Genomic DNA, 18,734 nt, shown 5'->3' with positions numbered 1-18,734 from the left:
CATCACTTTAGCCTTTAAGCTGTGAAAGCGTAAACGTAACCGATTATTTATCTTAGATTTATGGAGTACTGTTTCTCAAGATTTACTGCAATTTGTTCCTAAGTGGGAAGGCAGGTATGACAATGTCAAGTGGAGTTCTCTTCGACTATAGTTCAGGTATTTTCCAAATCTGCCATACAAACGTAAACAACACACGAAGAATATCGGCAACGAAATGCTTCCATAAAGTTCTAGGAAGTCTGTGTCTGGCATACGGCAATATGATGAGGAACGTTTTTACAGGGAAACCAATTGCAACACTTGTGCTGCCATCCCACACCACCGTTCGTGATTGAAAAAAAAAAAAATGAGAGAACAGCAACCTCAACCTTCACTCTGACTTTCACTACTCGTCCATGAACTGCCGACAACTGTGTACAAGCAACTACAACGGGAAAAAGAGAAAACGCGCGAACCATTAGTGGCAGTGCATGCTCACTGGATCATGTTTATCATTCACTGTCCCGAATTACATCTTATATAATCAAGAATATCTAGACTGCCATCCAAACAGTGTTGTAAGGATGCTTATCTTACCCTATTTTTGAGCCACTCCACCTACACTGCTCACTCCCTCCGTACATCGTAGCCTGTTCTGGTGCACCATTGTTTCCACTGTATAATGCAGGGCTGCATGTTCGTTGTTGCTAATGTGGTTTTTGGGTGTTGTCATGTAATTGCGAAGTAGTCCACATATAAGAGGAGCTTTGTGTTGAGGTTTACTGAAGGTAATGGGAAGGCATGAAAGAAACTGAAGAGGGTTAGGCAAAGAACAGCTCCTTGGGAAAGTTCAGGTTTCAAAGGTGAAGCCAATGTGAGCGACTCTTGCATGATGGCCAGCCATGGAACTGGCCAACAGAGTTTTGTCGAAGTTGTTGAGTGTGGATGTGTCAGGTGGCAGTTTCAAATGCTTTGTTGACATCTACTGTCACTTGTATAATGCAGGATGGGGTCTGTGGTTGGTTAAAAGAAATCTCGGATATGTTGTGTGAGAGCAGAGTGTAGTATGGTAGTGAAGTGGTTGGGCATGAAGCCATATTGTGGGTTAGAATGGGATATTTCACTTGATATGCATCAGTTTTCTAAAAAGTTTGGATACTAAAGACATTGGAGATATAGGTTGGTAGGAGGGAGAGGTGGGTGGTTTGGAGAGAATGGTATTATGTTTGCAAGTTCAGATGTCAGGGATTTTGCTGTATAGCCATGGGTGGGTGAAGATATCTGTATGTGCTTGGATTACAACAAGGCCAAAGTCTTTTATGAGAACATTTGATATTGCTGTCAGGGGATGTTGTAGGAAAGTTCAAGGTTTTAATTACACTGCTATCATTGAGAGATGTGGGTGAGCAGTATTTTTAACATCTTGGTCTTGCTCATCTGCTATTCCTTAATCTATATAAATAACTTGCTAACTGGACTTGATTATTTGTATGGATGATGGTAAAATTAGAAGAAATGTTACAGACTAAAACAAACTAAAATAAAACCAAGAAGCTAGTTACAGTTTTTGTCATATTAATGGCTGAAGCTCTATCAAGGAAAATGCAAAAGAATGAAATCAAGAAATGGTAAAATGAGGTCTAGAACCAGAAATCCACTTACAGGAGACAAAGTTATCCATGTATGAAAGGAACCTACTAGACTGATGAAGTAACCTGCCTTTACCATAGAACCATATTAGAAGTATAAAAGAAATGCAGAAATACTAGTTAACCAACATAAGTAACAGCTTTATAGCAACAGAAAGGCAAACTGGTGAAACAAGCTAAATGAAGAAATTGATGAAGAGAACAGTGTAAAAAAAGTTAACAAATTATTTAATTGCAAAGGAAGTTAAAAGAGATAGGACTCCGAGTACAGACCTCGCTCCCCTAAATACACAAGGAAGTAGTAACACAAAACATACATATACACACACATATAGGAGTCTTTAAGGACCTGGTAATTCTAACCATGGTTAAGAGATGGGGCAACACAAGTGCAAAAGTCTCCCTATAACACATAGTATTCAGAGACAGAAATCACACAATAGCACAGACTCTACAATGGGACCCAATAAAAGTAAAACTCCTTCTGCATACAGTACAAATAAGCATTATACACATGCAAGTATCAGACCTCCATCCAGGTACCATAAAATGAAATTACACAATCATATAAGGGCCTCTGCAACAGAGTAATAGGCATTTTACAAAATGGATCCCACACTGCCCATAGTGCTCACAAACCTAGACACATCACTGGGTGGGACCACAACTCAAGAAGTGGTGATATGTGAATGCCTATGTATGGCAAAAACAGAACAAATGAGGAGCAAGCATTTGGTATCTTTATTACTGTAGTTGCATCCTGAGCATAAGGAGTCTTGTGATATACTGAATATGTGTTGGTAATGTTGGAAAGGTAAGAGTTGCCCAAAACACAGATGAGAAAGCTTTAACTCATACATGCCTGGGAAGTGGTTTCCAGTTGATGCACATCTGGTTGGGTGGAGTCTGACTGGATCAAAAGGGTGGTTGTTTAGTGCTCGTCAGGTCACAATGGTGAGTATATGTTATGTCAACATTATACTAATTGAGACAGGGGATCTTTAAGTATAGACTGCTGAAGAGTACAACAAGGGTAAGCTTTTAATTTTTGCTTGAGGTTTGTGGCTGGTTATGAAGTCATTTGGGTAGGAGGGTTCATGCTATTGTAAAGAACTTAGCACCAAGCAGAATGAGGTGAGACCGAATTGCAGATATTTTTGTTTCATTATGCACGTTGTAAATGTGCAGTTTGTGGTTGTTGAGCAGTTGAATGAAGCCTCCAACATAAAAAATGAACAGTTGGGATTAAAGAATATACTCTAACTGCTCAATCCGTTCAGCAGGATCATTAACCCTATATGTATAACAGGGACAAAATAATGTAATACTTTAAATGTAATGTTTTGCTTGAGTTATAGATCATGTGTCCTCATTGCATATCTCCTTGAAGTGAGTAAAACAAAGGTGCGCTTACAATATACAAACACAGTCTGTAAGGCACCATTCTTTGACAATTATCTTAAAATAACTATGGAATAACAAAGGAATATATCATAAAAGTTAACAGTCAGACCACAATTTGGCAAGCCAGAAAGTTTTTTTTTACAAACAAAATTACAGTACTTAAATAAACAGAAAAGATTACCATTTATACATATAATGAATCATATAAGAGTTAATTTGTGTGTTCTGAATAAATACATCTAAGAACACATGTGACAAAGTATTCATATAAAGTTTTTATCACAGACTTTCAATTTATACTATATATATATATATATATATATATATATATATGGTATGCAATTTTCACAAATTCAAAGATTCATACACAAGATGAGACTTTTTAAGAATGTAGTTTACATTTACCTTGAACTTCAAGTATTTCTATATACAAAGGGATGAACAGAGTTTGTTTGAACTGACTAAAAGTTATGCTTATAAAGAGCTATTTAATACAGTACCATACAACTAATCTGTCCTGTAGCTTTCATAGTACTTTACATGTGCCATGGCAGTGACTTCAAACCTCAAGCCCCTAAATGTTTATTTTCCCCATCATACCCAAGATGCACATAGTATCAAGAGCATAGCTCTCACAATGTCGTTTAATGTTCATCAATAAAATCCAAGCTGGAAACTTTGAATACACTAGTAGAATATAAGTAACAGGATCCATGGCTTTCTAATCTTATCTCTGCTAAAAGAAAACCACCAATTTCCATGGTTTGATAAGCATTAAACATTTAGTATGGCCAGGAGTAGTCAAGACAGATTTCAATTACTTTTGGGTGATGTGGGGGCAATGTAAGTTTAGTGAATTAAAAGACTTTATACTTACTCCTGTGTCCAAAGACATGGTGATACTTGAGACTACTGCTGCTTTGGCTCCACAACCAACTGGAATAAATATCAATAATAATAATTCTGTGCATCAGCTAAGAATCTACACTACAATCATGAAAGAATATCTATACTGTAGTGATTAATAATCATACAATATTTATTGGATAATGAGTATTACAATTCCCTTGAACATTCTATTAGGTTTCTTTAGAAAAAAAATGGCTTCCTTAAAGTTTATCTGGTACTAACAAATTATTTCTTAGAAACCTGTTATCTGAAACAGATATTACAATTAAAGAGTTTGCTAATGGTAATCTAGTAAATTGTTTGAACAACAACTGATGAATATCATACAAATAAAGGAATTAAGATAAGGATAGAGGAATGGAGATAAAAAGAAATAATTTGTCATCCCATATCTTGAGGTAGAAGTTAGCATCACATTGGACATACACTCAAATAAACTTTCCTACCTAGATAAAGTATGGAAGCAACACGGTGGATATATACTCATGTAAACTGTTTCAAATATTGCAACTTATCCATTTCTGAGCGCATGGTATATTCACCGTACAGCATGTGATCCATAATCATTTCTCACTTGGGTATTACGTAAGACAATGATAGATGTTACTTTGTATTTCTACATCAGATCTTCACATGAAAGTATCACTCAGTATCCACTATTCACACAATTACAATGACATCGACTTCTATGACTTTTCCATGGTTTAATATAACATCAAAATCTAACATACAACTGTAGGATTTCATTAAAGTTGTATCTATATATCTTAGAGCAATCAGGATTTCCAAAATTTCCAGATCTGGATTTTGATATCCCAATTCAGTAACTTCCTAGGTTAACTCATACATACCTTGACAGTAATGCCTGGCCAGCACATGCTTAAAAAAGTAATAAGTAAATCAAATGTGCACCAAGATGTGGTGACAGAGCAGAAGGAAAAAATGTACTCAAACATGGAAGGACTAAAAAATGCTTCTATCAATATATTTTTCATTCATCCACAACTACAGAACTTACTGCACATGTATCATGATGAGTAACAGTGAGGAAACATACTTGAATTCAATTTCAACTGAGAATTACCTAAACAGTATGAATGTGTAAACCTTTTATGCAATTTAGTTCTAAAGTACCAACCTTCTCATGTCTGCATCCTTTCAAGCTTTCCATCCCAGCATCTTTTTGCTCTACTGTTACTAATGTTTCCTTGTAATCACTAGGTTTGTTAAACAATAATATTCCTATACCCTTAGCTGATACTTTTTGCATGTCAACTAAATTCTTCTTTCACTCCTGGAGTAGCTGTACTAATTTTCAAGAAAACATATCAAATAATGCCAATTTCTTTTCATCAAATCCTTTTCTACTGTAAACTGCTTAGGTTTCCATTGGCTCAATCAGTTATTAATTCTGAAGTACAAAAACAAATAACTAAAATTAAAATTATATGCCAACTTTTTTATGATGGATCACTGGTGTATCTCTATCTAAAAATCATCTGTCAGTTTCTAACTATAAATTTTCCTGTAACTTAAAAGACCTGCCTTCTTTTGTCAAGTTTTGGGTAATACTGGATTTAACTTTTGTAACTCAGTTTTTCTATATTCATTAGTATTCAAATGTTTTTGAAAAGTATAAAAATATCCATCATCTTTCATCAAGTGCACAAATTTACCAGCTGTAGCATTCAATCTTAAATCCACACGAGAAGAGAGGTTTGAAAAGCCCTGGAAAACTAAAGTCAAAATTATGTAAATGTTAAAAACATGTTACTTAACTGAAATAAAACTTCAAATAATCTCCTAAACTAAAAGTACTGATTCTAGTAACAATACAAAGGCTGAGCCTATTTGTAGGACTTTACAGTTCATCATCATTTCAATACAGCAAACTCTCAGGGGAATGTACCTTTAGGCCAAAGGCAGATTTAGAAAGTTTTTAGTAAACTTTGGGAAAGGTATTTGCCATTTGTCGTTTTTGGCCAACAGTGAGTCTATCTTGCTCTATAACATGATTCTGATATTAGAATCACTTCAAAAAACACTTTACTGTCCACAAGTGGGTATGAGATTTGAAATGAAATTTTTTTTTCATACTTGTGCAATGTTTTTCATGTTAACAAGGTAGCACCAAGAACAAATGCTGTAAGGCCTCTTTCACTCACATGATGAATTGAAACTGCAAGGCAAAAACATACAATAAGACAAAAGCTAATCTAACAAATCATATTCCTTGATCCCTGACTTGGGAGCAAAGCCTCCAGGCCAATCATCCAACCCAAACATAACCCCTACCCCTTTTAAGAATAACTATGATAGTATTCTTTAAGTCTACCATGTAAAGTTCAGTTGCTTTTATATGTCTTTTATTTCACATTGTTTAAACACTTCAGTTTCCTAGACTTCAAAGCCCTGCTTACTTGTGGGGAAACTAAAGCCTGATTGCCATTAGAGTTATATACTTACTGAGATATGATGGATTTGTCAGTCTGTGAATTTACTTTTGCAAAATACAAGGCCATTGAATATACCTACATGTTTTGCAGATGATAGCAAAGATAGATACAAATTCCTATTTCCAATATGGTCCTCATAATTTAATCAAAATGAGTGATAAAGAAAAACAATAACAAAAATATGATGAAGGTAGATACAATGTGTGGTAAATTAGTAATGACTAAAAACTAACACAGAGGATCTGAGCACAATAAGTAACACCAATGTAGAATGAATTTTTCTACAAACACACCATCACTAACACCTGTCAAACGTACAAAAATGAACGATGAAGCTGTAACTACATATTCTCAAATCTCACTTTTTCTTGATTCAACAAGAAAAAGAATTCCGGTACATTCATCTTATTTCTTTCATGATAGTCCTCACCACAGACAGGACTGGGCTGCATAAATCAGCATTTACGCGTTCATCCTTCCTATAGAACAGACAGCACAGGGCTGCATAAATCAGCATTTAGACGTTCCTCCTTCCTATGGAACAAATATTTTAATCAATATTAGCTTAACAGATGCACTTGTTTAAGGGCTGTCGAAAAATAAACATACTTTGGGTGGTGTAGTCATGCAGCACTATCACCAGTGGCACTGACAATCCATGACATGACTTGCTCCAGTCATGTCTGTCATTCGTTGATTGACCTGGATTACTACTCCCAGGAAGACCCAGATCACCCCATTCATCCATCCACTGTGACAGGATCAATTGCAATCTACGATACTTCAGATATATCTAGCCATTCTAGTATCTCCATTGACTCAAATACGCAACATATTAATAATTACCTAGTATGAATTATGTTACGTCTGGCCGGACAGGAATCACTCCGACAACCCAGTTTGTTTTGGTTTTGTTTAAAGAAAACGATAAAGACTTACTGGGGGACTAGATTATTCTTGGCTGTAACTATGTCGCTGATTTCATGAGCCACTTTAGGTCCTCGGTAACACCAGAACTCGCATAAAAACTGGCCCCGTGGCAGTTTACACACACATACACACACACACACGCACACCTCTTTCTTGCAGATCAAAGCAGCAGCAGGAATAAATTGTGAACTCAGGAGTGAGAGTTTCTTTAAAAGACTGTAACTTCCCATTCCAGAAGTGGAGGGAATAAAGAAAACGGGGAACTGAGAAGGTGGAAGGAATACAATATGCTTGGAAGCCTCAGGGCCTGAATATACAGGAGGGTGCTAAGCGAAATGAAGCGATGTGGATTACACGGGACAACGTGCTGTCACTGGGCTGACCTAAGGCAAATTATGCGGTCGCGAGAAACCCTAGAAAAGTCTATGTGGTGGTCTGCTTGTGGCTAGGAGAAGGGGGGTGGGGGTGTTGGTCTCGGTGCATTATATATGACATATAACACATGTGAGCAAATGAAGCCATTACCTTTGTCTATGACGCTACCTCCCTGACGCGGGAAATGGCGAACATGTAAGAAAGGAAGAATAAACCGAACCCATTTCAAGGGGGCTCCTACAATTTCGAGGCAGTGCAACAATCATAAGAATAAAAATGGAGGAATCCTTCGGTGCGAGAAATTTCTCGACGAGACTACACTCTTCAGTCGACAGATGGCGATAGAGCCTCGCTAAAGATGGTCACACGTTGAAAATCCTACAGTAATCCATGAGTCATTGGGGGAAAATTCTAACAACCAATCTAAATACACCCCTTAAAGTTCTTTTATGACGCGATTTCACCAAAAGTGGCTGGAATTCAGTAACACCCATATATCATTATATATATATATATATATATATATATATATATATATATATATATATATATATATATATATATATAAGGGCAGGAATGTAAAACCCTGTAATACGCAAAGAGTAATGGCATTTAGGCATTTGACGATTCTCTCTCTCTCTCTCTCTCTCTCTCTAGAAACTTAGGGGGGGGGGGGGTTCAAACTAGGAGGAGGCTGTCGGTGGGTTAATAATCACCCAGGAGATGGTGGTGCAGAAGACACACCAAAAAAAATTGTACTTTCAAATGTCAATTCCTCTTTTTTTTTTTAAAGCCTCTTCAAACCTTAACCCTCACCTCCACCTAGAAGTGATCAGACATTCCAGCAGGTGTCCCTCTCAACACAGATCATAGCCTATCTTTTTCGCAAAGCAACCAGTGGTGACGTCCCATAGGGAATGGGCTCGGGGCCGCTGCTGTTCCTGATCAATGTATAGGACTCGCTATGACTCCGGGTACCGCGAAACATATGAGAGAAATAAGAAGTATCTAAGATTTCTGTACCCTACACAAAGATGCACCGCTCTTGCTCAGATATACGGTTAATGAAATTCACTTTCACCTAGTTCAAATTAGTAGAGAAAGGACCACTTAATATTAGGTCAAGGCTTTTATATCTGAGAGAATCTATTACAGGAAACAAAGTGAGATACGAACTTATAGAATACCTTACATTTGACAAAAATAGATGTAAATTGTGTATTGAACTATATCAAAATTGTCAAGTATCTTCAGAAAATATTTACAATATAGAACCTAATCATTAGAGATGCACTAAAGGTAATACAGAAAATTGGTTAAACAACTGTTGATGAATATCAATTAGGGACATGGATAATATTCTACATCTGCAGACGCCAGGACCAGTGGTGAGCAAAAATCATGGTATTTGGAGGAAGGGGGCAACTGAGCTACATGTAAACTTAGGAGTTAAGTCTTACCCACAATGCAAGGGATACGCAAGAGAAAATTCTGATTGAGATCCCTTCCTACGATAGTAACTATTACGCAAAAGTTACTTCAGTGAAAAAAAAGAAAAAAATAAAAACATTCAAAAACATTAATTCTGACTGAATTTCTTCTCATGAAAGATAGGTGGGGGGAAGGGAATGAACTGCTGCGTTTCCGGCACCTTTGTATAGTTGAAAAAAAAAATCTATAACAGGTAATATATTCATTCAAGTGTATTAAACTGCAGTGAAACACCAGTGTTATAAAAGAAATATACTTGTTGGTGTCCTTGATGTGTGGAGTGCATTCATGACAGCTTCAAGGAATCGTATTCCTCTATGTTACGTCGTTAATGTTTCAATGCATATAACAAACGTATTACGTTTGGTGTTAACCTTAATGGTCAGGACCCTAGAACACTACGATACGAGCCTAGCCAATATGGCATGATTTTTAACCAAACCCTGGAGAGCCGTCATATTCTACGGCCCTTTTCCTCGAGCGTTTCTTTCCCAAGTTTAACAGTATTTGCTTTGAGTGCAGTTCCCAACACAGGCGCCTTGACCCTCATGGTACCTGATGACATCTTGCGCTACGAAGCATCTACTCAATTGAATATTTAGTCCACATTGCTGTTGTAAAACGTCATGTACAAAACATCATCACATCATGGAAGATCCTGTTCCCGTTGTCTTGACCTTGACTTATTATACATTATGGAAATACTTGTACCTAATGAATGTGTTAACCTTGGCTGTATCACCGGTAATGACTATTAATTTAATCTTTAAAACACCGCACATTATGAAACATAAACCTAGGGATGAATAACGTAGTTCCCTGATCGACAGTTTTAATGGGTTTAAACTATGATTTACTGAAGCGTGACTTAAAATCGTTTGTAGCAAACAGATAAATTCAGTCAGAAAGTAAATGCCTGCATAATATTTTTCTGCCATCCCATCATAATATACCGAGGAAATAAAAATCTTCAAGTATACAGGTATGATATCATAGCAATATTTCTGTAATCATGGTGGGATAGAGGTATGCTCGTACGCCTGGCAGAGATAGACTTAACGAGGGTGTAGGAATGGACAGTTTCCTCATTGTGCTATGGTCGTACAATGATACATGTTACAGTATTGTGTAGATGGGAGAGTTGATTCATCATTTCTTATTATCAGCTGATAAATAAATTAGCTGATCTCTAGTCGTATAAAGTCTTTAACGCGTTTTTTTTTTCTTTTTTAAGAAAGTGAATTTCATTGACACTACATAAATCCTGTAATTCTTAAAGTACAAGAAAAAGGCTGATGATTACGACTGTCTTATTCACAGAGTAAAGTGCAGCAAACAATCTTTCATTATTAAAAGTACGATAACAAACGACATGTCTAGGCGGTCAACTCTTATCCTACCGACATGTTTCCTGTAAGGAGATAATCGCCAGCGCAGGCGCGGTTGCAATCAGTGTCCTGCATCTGTGTTCATAGGTCTGTGGTCCTGACCAACTGACACTGGCCTCAGTGCCTCTTTGTGTCGTTTCAGTCCGAAGCCTGAGTACTTTTTTCATACAGAGCGGTGTTGTCGGCTAAGTTAGGCTTCAAGGGGTGCATGTCTGAACCATCACATTTACAGACTGGTCAAAGAAAAGCAAAACTCTAAACATCTTAAGAGGAGGCAGTGTCCCAGTTATTTATTGACCACAAGAAATGGTACTCATCTGATGCCAGCTCTACGTTTCTGCAGCAAAATCCCAGAAAGGCAGTCAGCGGGGTTCCAAGCAGGGAACAGTTTAGCGACCCAACTAAGGTTACGTCCACACTACAGACAGCATCTTCGCCTACACCAAATTATCCATGTCCGCATCACACCACAGGATCCACGCCCACACCAAAATACTACCGAACACACCACAGCATCCAGACTAACATAACAGCAGCACCACTCATGCCTAACCGTACATACTAACACGTCATTACCGCTCAAATATCAGAATCCACGCCTCCCGCACGGCATCCGCTCCAGCATCATCACCAATACCACAACATCAGTGCCCACACTACACTCTACACCAAATCGAGGCTTAACACCTCGCAGGACGCCACACCAGGCAGGCATGAGTGGAAACGGCGCACTACCGCCAAGGATTCGGCGCGGGTAGGGCCACACACTGCCCGCTGCCCGTGCTCTCACACCCAGCCACACTCTGACGAGAAGGTGCGGAACCAGTGGCGGTCCTCCACCGTCTGCAACCCCGAGGGAAGCCACACAACGTCTAGGGAGCATAAGCTGGCGGCTGATCCAGAAGCAAACGTCCGGGGTAACGTGAAGTTTTACCTTGGGGACGCGACACTGCGCCTGGGGAACACGATACTGTACTTAAGAGAGTGCAGGAATCTGCCGCACCCGCCACTACTTGCTGCTGCTGCTGACGAGGCCTCTGTTGCCCGCCGTTGCAGAAGGTAAGTACAACTATCATTTAACTACACATTAATATACAGGCAAGTCATTTGGGTCGCCTGGTGTCTACCGATGCGAACTAAACGTCACATTTGATATAAAACGGCGATGCAGCTCTTGGTCCATCGTCATGGGATGAACCATTTGATGGGTAGAGAGGCTATTCAGTTCTGTTTCGACCAGAAATTTACACATCAGTAAAGCACCGAAGAATAGGTTAATTTCGCTCCTTAACCTCGCTTCGTCTTCTCCCTCCTCCAACAACGAAAAATACAAATGTAGCCATGCATCATAAGCTAGAATATGTGTGTGTGCGTGTGTGCAAACATACACAGGAGTACAGAAGGGTACATACATACAAAGTTAGGAAGACGGGACAACATGAGTGTAATACTCTCCCCGTAATCACACACACACACACACACACACACACATTACATTTAAAGAAGCATTAAAAAGTCGCAGAGAAAGTCCTGAGGGCAACAAATACCGTACCAGAATAAGGAGAGGTGCGTTACAGGGAAAGGTTACAGGCTATAAATTTGTCCAATAAGGAAGAGCGAAGGGTAGGGGGTGACCTGATCACAACCTTTAAGTTTCTAAAACAGTTTGATGACGTGAACAGCTAACAGTTCGTAGAAAGATGCGACAGCATAACAATCACAGGCCATAACACGAAGTTAAGCAAGAAACTTGATAGAAAAACACACAGTACACATATATTATAAGAATAGTTGATGAATCAGATAAACTTAGTTAAGAAACTGTGGATGTGGACGGTAGAAATTCAGAGAAGCTGCACGATTGAGAAAGTTCAACATAAGTAATTTCATCCAAACCCACAAAGGGTTAAGAGGCGGGACTCTCTTAATGTATAGCCCCCAAGTAGGCACAATCAAGTAATAACAGAGGAGGGAGGCAGTGTCGGGTGGGCAGCACGAAATACTTACGTAACTAGGTAATTATACCAGACTCTGCTATGCAGAGATAAGTACGGTGGCGAGGAGTTTACTTATTCTAAGATAACTGAGAGATGGAGTGGTGTACCCTAAAGCCAGTCACCAGGCATCCCACACTCTACATGTACATACGACTGCATGCACACGCCCACTTCCCCGCATGCACATGTCCACCTCCTTACATGCACACGCCCACTTCCCTCCATGCACATGTCCACTTCCTTACAGGCACACGCACACTTTCCTGCATGCACGCATCCACATTCCAGCATGCGCACGCCCATCGTCCTCCATGCACCCTCCCGTGCGCCCACTTCGTTATGAGAAGAGAGCGTACTCTAACAAAAGGCTAACCTCGGAGATCAAATACTGCTCATGTCGAAAGGGGAATAACAAATTAAGCCAACGAGCCGAGGAGACCCAGGACCGACAAAACATACGCAGAAAATCGATAAGAAAAAAAAAAATGCTGCAGTTAGGGGGAATGAAGACCTCGCGTCTATGAAGATAAAAATAATGAATGACGTGAGAGCCAGTGGGGGTTAAGACCCCTCACGGGCGGTGTTGTGTGCGGCCGCCTGACTCACCCCCATGGTACCATACGACGCACGAGACCCTCCGCCAGGTGAGTAAGCTCGCCCGCTCATGCCTCGCCCATAGCCGACCGTACCCGCGTCACTGACTACAGGCGTTACTTCTACCGTCTTATTCGGCACTTGCAATTGCTGCTGAGGGAGGTATGAGTTACGTCAATTACAGTACAGTCCCGAACGATAAAATAAAATGGGGATATAGTCTTAAAAATTCTACTGTAGCTGCTGGAGGAGAAGAGAGCCATGTCCCCACGTTTTGCGCTGTAATCTAACTCAGATGTTGGACGATATGAAGTTACGGATCACTGGGTTGTTGTTGGTGACTATTTAGGGCTGTGTGTTTGATGATAGAAAGGAATGAGTAACCAAGATTATGGTCACACTGAACTTGTATCGTGGTGTACTTGTTTTTAGTAATGATGTGCATACCGCTTAATATAATAAACAAACAGCTTGCCAATTTACCTCGATCCCAGGTAACAACTACCCTATAGCCACCATGGGTCATAATAGCCATGTGGTCATTAGAGTCCAGTAAAATCAATATATCATTTACTGTGACCCATCGACCTCTGCTGACCAGTGTGGCAACCATGACCCACATAGATTCCTGCCTACCTTGAACCACTGTGGCCTCCAGGATCACTGGCTTTCATGAACCAGTCTAGTCTACATGATCAGTGACCATCATGAACTGTTGTGGCCATGAACCATTACGACCCCTCATGATCCTTGGTCTCCAGGAATCTGTGGTTAACATGAACCAGTGATCTAATATCGGCTTGGTGGTTCATGGCAGTCAGCTATCTCATCTTTTTTTTTCTGTTGGTATTGTTGGTGGAGGTTAGGAGAGGGGGTTGAGAGGAGGTTGGACGAGAGAGGAGGTGCGGGAGTAAAAAAGATCGTTATTATCAAGTGTAGCTTGTGTGTGTGTGTGACGGGTCTTGATGGCTGCTGGTGAGTGGCAGGGGTGAGCTGCAGCATGACAACAGTCCAGCATCAGCTTGAGTAAGATATAAATAAAAACTCGTTGAACTGGTGCAACCGGACGCATTCCTCGTGTGAGGATGGTTCACACCGGGCCGGCAACATCTGGATACCACCAACCAGGGCGGCCTCACCACACCGCTTGCCTCTGGTGCTCACCATACTGCCTGTGTGCGTCAACCCTCCCGTGCTTCAGCGGCAGAGGCTTGCCTTCGGCTGTTGCCGTGACGGTGGGTTGTGGGCATCGCAGGGGGCCGCTAGCGTATGGTTCTAAACGTGACATATCCTGAAGGGATGTTACCGAAGGACAGACTGGTCAAGTCCCCCTCCCACGGGTACAACAGCCAGCATTACTCTTTGTGAAGAGGAAACACTCACTACCCACACACACACAAACGCACATACAGCCACGCCCCTCCAGTTTTGGCTCTGACCTCTGGCCTATCCTGACCCCACCCCCCACCCGTCACTCGCCTCACTGTCTGCCAAGTTCTGTGGACAGCGTTTTCCCTATTAGCACCACCACATCCCTAACCCAACTCTGCCAACCTGACCTCGTTGTCCGTGCATCGTCCGCTAGCTACTTCACGACGACACCTCACCCAGTCCTTCATACTATACCTCACATAGCAATACACCTCTCTCACCTTGCTCTTCACCACGTGGGGAAGTTTACCATATCCAAGCTGGGAAGTTTACCATATCCAAGTTGGGAAGTTTATCATAACCAGGCGGAGAAGTTAACCATGACACCTTTTTTTTTTTTAGAAATGATATAAAATGAGTATCCCCGGGGCTAAACATGATCCAGTAATCTGAATTCCCCTGTAGAGTCAACAACACAGTAGCAAGCTTGTGCCTTCTGCATCACGAAAATTATACCCATCTTCATCCTCGAGGCGGCCGCTAGCTGTGAGGCTGACAGGCCAACAGTGTCCACACCCTAGCACATAAATAATATGAAGAAAAAAAATACAACTGTTCACCCAGGCGTCACAGGTATATATATCTTCTTGACCAGCTGCTACTTCGTCACCCTCAGAATTCAAGCAACTGTGAATTACATGGTTAATACAGCCCCCTTCCCTAACCAATCTGTATTTTCTAAACGTGCAGAAAAGTATGGTTTAATGGGCTATATCATTTGGGAAAATTATGTAGTGATGTAAGCTGGGAGGGTTAAAGGGGAGCGAGTTCCCTGTCACACATACACACGAAAGATGGGGCTCCACGAGTGTAAATATCCCTCCTCCCTTCCCCGTACATTACTAATTTCATGCGTCCCTGGATGTCACTCCCTCGAACACATGCTCACGCATAAAAGGCAGTAATCCTATGTTCATGGTGCACAGTCTATTTGGTTGGCTTATGCTTCGGTTTCTCATTTGGTTTCGAGAGCAAATGTCCGGAAATTGAAAGAATTCATGAACAAAGTAAGTTTTGTCTAGTACCACCTGCAACAAACAAATGCAACGAACTTTTATGATGTAAAACAACCCTGAGTTCATCTTCACCAACCTGGTTAACCTTGACTCACTAATGAAAATTATTGAAAACAGCCATAATATCTAAGCTAGGAATCAGACTGTACGTATTAGATTTATACGGTTTATATATATATATATATATATATATATATATATATATATATATATATATATATATATATATATATATATATATATGTGTGTGTGTGTGTGTGTGTGTGTGTCCCTCGTATAGTTAATCTTTTATCTACCTAATGTATACAGCACCTTATCATTGGGCAGTGCGGCTTATCACGTGCGAATGCTCGACTGTGGACTGCGTGGCAGCCGGCGTGAGCACCTGCTCCTCCGCCGCCCGCTGCTACTCCCAGCTCCTCAACCTGCAAGACGGCTCGCAGCCAGTCATCCGCGGCTGCATCACTGCAAGGTGAAACGGAGCTGCTACACACCTCCAGGTGTGCCTACCGCCTCATCTGTTGGGATAAACAGACACTGCTGCAGTACACATTCGTTGGATCAAGTAAGAATATTTATTTCCTTTGGAATACAATTTTGTGAAATAAAGAATCTTAGTTCTGCTCAAAATTAAATTCTTCCAAGGACACATATATGGATAAAAAAATACTTATATTCAAGTTTACAGAAAATTAAAAGAAACCTGTCTTCCAGAGATTTACAATGCAAGCTTGAGCTGTTTTTCCTTATTAAGGTGTCAGGGAGTCAATAACAATGAAGAACTCGTAAATCTCAACAGAATCTATTCACGGTTATGGCAAGGGACTGTGGTCACGTGCAACGGTGTATGGGTGGGTCGAGTTGCATACAGGAGGAAGTGGCCGTCCAGTCAGCTTGCAATGACTTGGCCGGACGTCAGCATTCAATTTCAAGTGTTACCCAATGGGGCTGACTGAGTAGACAGTACCCACGTCGTCTGTGGTACCATGCTTCTATAAAGACACTACGCTAGGAAACCATCCAAACAACTGATGTACTGGTAATTATAGACGATGGGAACATACGGTCTCATTTGCTTAGAGGTTAAACTCCACGAGATGGAATTCCCTCAGCGTACAATTCAAATAGGTGTTTACAAACACAACAGATGAGGGGATTTTCTACCATCCCAGGATGGTGATGTGATGGTTGAGGGCTAAAGTGTTTCTGAATATTATCTCAGTCTTCACACTCCTGAGGAATCTGGATGCACATAACCACGTAAGTCAAATGTCAAATATGCTAATTCTTAACACGAACACAACGTTAAGTGTTTAACAAGTCTGGATATCTAAGTCTCTACAATAATAAAATCACTAACGTGGCACAGCAACTCAGATCAAGATTTGTACATACAGAGAAAGGGAATCTTGCTCATAATGATTACAATGAACTTTTAGTAGTCTATGGAAAAGTTCCACATATATAAAAGCGAATTTGGTAGCTTTTGGAGAAATTTTTGTTCTGAGGATATTAACAGACAAAATCAACTTTATGGGCATGAGTTCTATTCATTTGACTTCCTAAGTTTAAGCTCTCATGCTATTAGGCTGAAATCGTGTGTTAACAAAGAAGAATGAAGATATCGGCTTTTGATATGAGTGAAGCATCATTAAGTAATTCTTACTTTCATGAAAGATCATTTTTATTACGCTAGTGTGAAAGATTATTTAGACATCAAACGCAAAGGGCAAGTGGTGGCTGGAGATAAAACGCGAAAATCTGTATTGTTAGTTGGAGGGAAAGGTTTTGGGAGCTGAAAAATGTTGGCGTGTGGCGAGGAAGAAAAAGCTAAGAAAAGGGAAGAGGAGAAGGGGAAACAAGTCTAAGGCTTAACCCAGATACTCCATTTTTCAAAAAAGAAAAAAAAGAAGCAAAAACAAGTACTTGAACATCTTGGAATATACTGTCTAAAGAGATAAGCAATCTCAGGGGAGGTATTGATTTTCCTGAAAGATGAAATTTATCACTGCGTTAACCAAAGACAATTCTAGTTTATATAAAAAGCAATGGTTAAGTGGGGCCTGGAAGGATGAAGTTCCTATTTAACATTTGAAAATTTCTCTACGGGGCTATAAAATTACCTTTCCTCAATATAATAATGACAAGGGCTGTGTACAAGAATACATTTTTTTTTTTTTCAGTAGGACCAATTCCTTGCTGTGCATGAACCATCGACCAGCAGTTCACCACGAAAAATGGCCTTACCTAGTATTCTGTGACGCTGACCTCTGCAATAGAGACGTTGCCCCAATTCCGCCTCCTGATTTTGCCACACGAGGTACAAGTCTGCTATTTATGTACGTGGAAGCTTTTTCTAGTCTACTTATTCATATAAAGTAGAATCAGTAATTTTCTTTATGGGCTTCACAAGCAGTCTTTTTGTAACAGACGAAGAAATTTGATGCTCTGCGGCTGGCTGCTGTGGGCGTCTCGTCCATCGGGGAGTTCCTGAAGAAGTAATGAAAACGTCACCCCTGGAGGGAACTCTGAATGCCTGAACACGCTCTACTTGGCAATCATAGGTGCTACTTTGGCTCTCATGATTACAATTAGTGCTGCAGGAGTTTGTCTTTCAACCAGATACAGGTACTGTTTAAAGTCCGTTTTATTGTGCATATTTGGTTTAATTAAGTCAAGCAGTGTCCTGGACATGCACAGGCTCTCAGTTTATTAAAAGTATGGTAGAGGGACGATGGAAGAGTCGACATGCAGTTAGAATTTACATAAATGTGCAGTTTGTAGTTCAAAAGGGGAAAAAAAAGTTTTGCTTAGAAAATTTAAACTTTTAGATGTCTCCCACACTTATATCTCTACAGAGAACTTCGGCCATCATACACTACGAAGGGAAAGTTATATACATATTATTCGTATACGTAGCCTAGCTGTATCAGCTGTCGTTCTTTTTTCTTTTTCTTTCAAACTGTTCGTCATTTCCCGCATTAGCGAGGTAGCGTTAAGAACAGAGGACTGGGCTGTCGTTCTTATCTGGTTATATATTTATGATCAAATTCTGAAATTATATGAATTAATTAATTGTATCAACCCCGTCCTCCTCTCCATATAATATTGTGAA

The 18,734-nt window shown here is 40.1% G+C and overlaps 1 protein-coding gene and 1 pseudogene across 5 annotated transcripts in view; one reads left to right on the top strand and one right to left on the bottom strand.

The window, feature by feature from the left end:
- LOC139753302 (uncharacterized) overlaps nucleotides 1-7,310 on the bottom strand; it is a 57,608-nt gene extending 50,298 nt beyond the window's left edge. For 3 of the 5 annotated variants that reach the window (XM_071669593.1, XM_071669594.1, XM_071669595.1), the window contains exons 1-2: nucleotides 7,244-7,296; nucleotides 3,910-3,968 (exon numbers count right to left, since the gene is read on the bottom strand). Coding sequence is in view for 2 of the 5 variants with exons in the window: in XM_071669596.1 (XP_071525697.1) it covers nucleotides 3,910-3,927 (18 nt within the window). In the remaining 3 variants the exon portion in view is untranslated. Of the gene's footprint in view, nucleotides 1-3,909; nucleotides 3,969-7,243 lie in introns of all 5 variants that reach the window. The other 2 variants (XM_071669596.1, XM_071669597.1) reach the window with 1 other exon arrangement.
- A 1,741-nt stretch (nucleotides 7,311-9,051) lies between these two features.
- Nucleotides 9,052-18,531, top strand: LOC139753511 (uncharacterized; annotated as a pseudogene).
- The last annotated feature ends 203 nt before the right edge of the window (nucleotides 18,532-18,734 follow it).

Source organism: Panulirus ornatus, chromosome 14 (assembly GCF_036320965.1).
Source record: "Panulirus ornatus isolate Po-2019 chromosome 14, ASM3632096v1, whole genome shotgun sequence".
Lineage (NCBI taxonomy): Eukaryota > Metazoa > Arthropoda > Malacostraca > Decapoda > Palinuridae > Panulirus > Panulirus ornatus.
The sequence above is the reverse complement of the archived record's forward strand: the minus strand, read 5'-3'. Positions and strand labels throughout refer to the sequence as shown.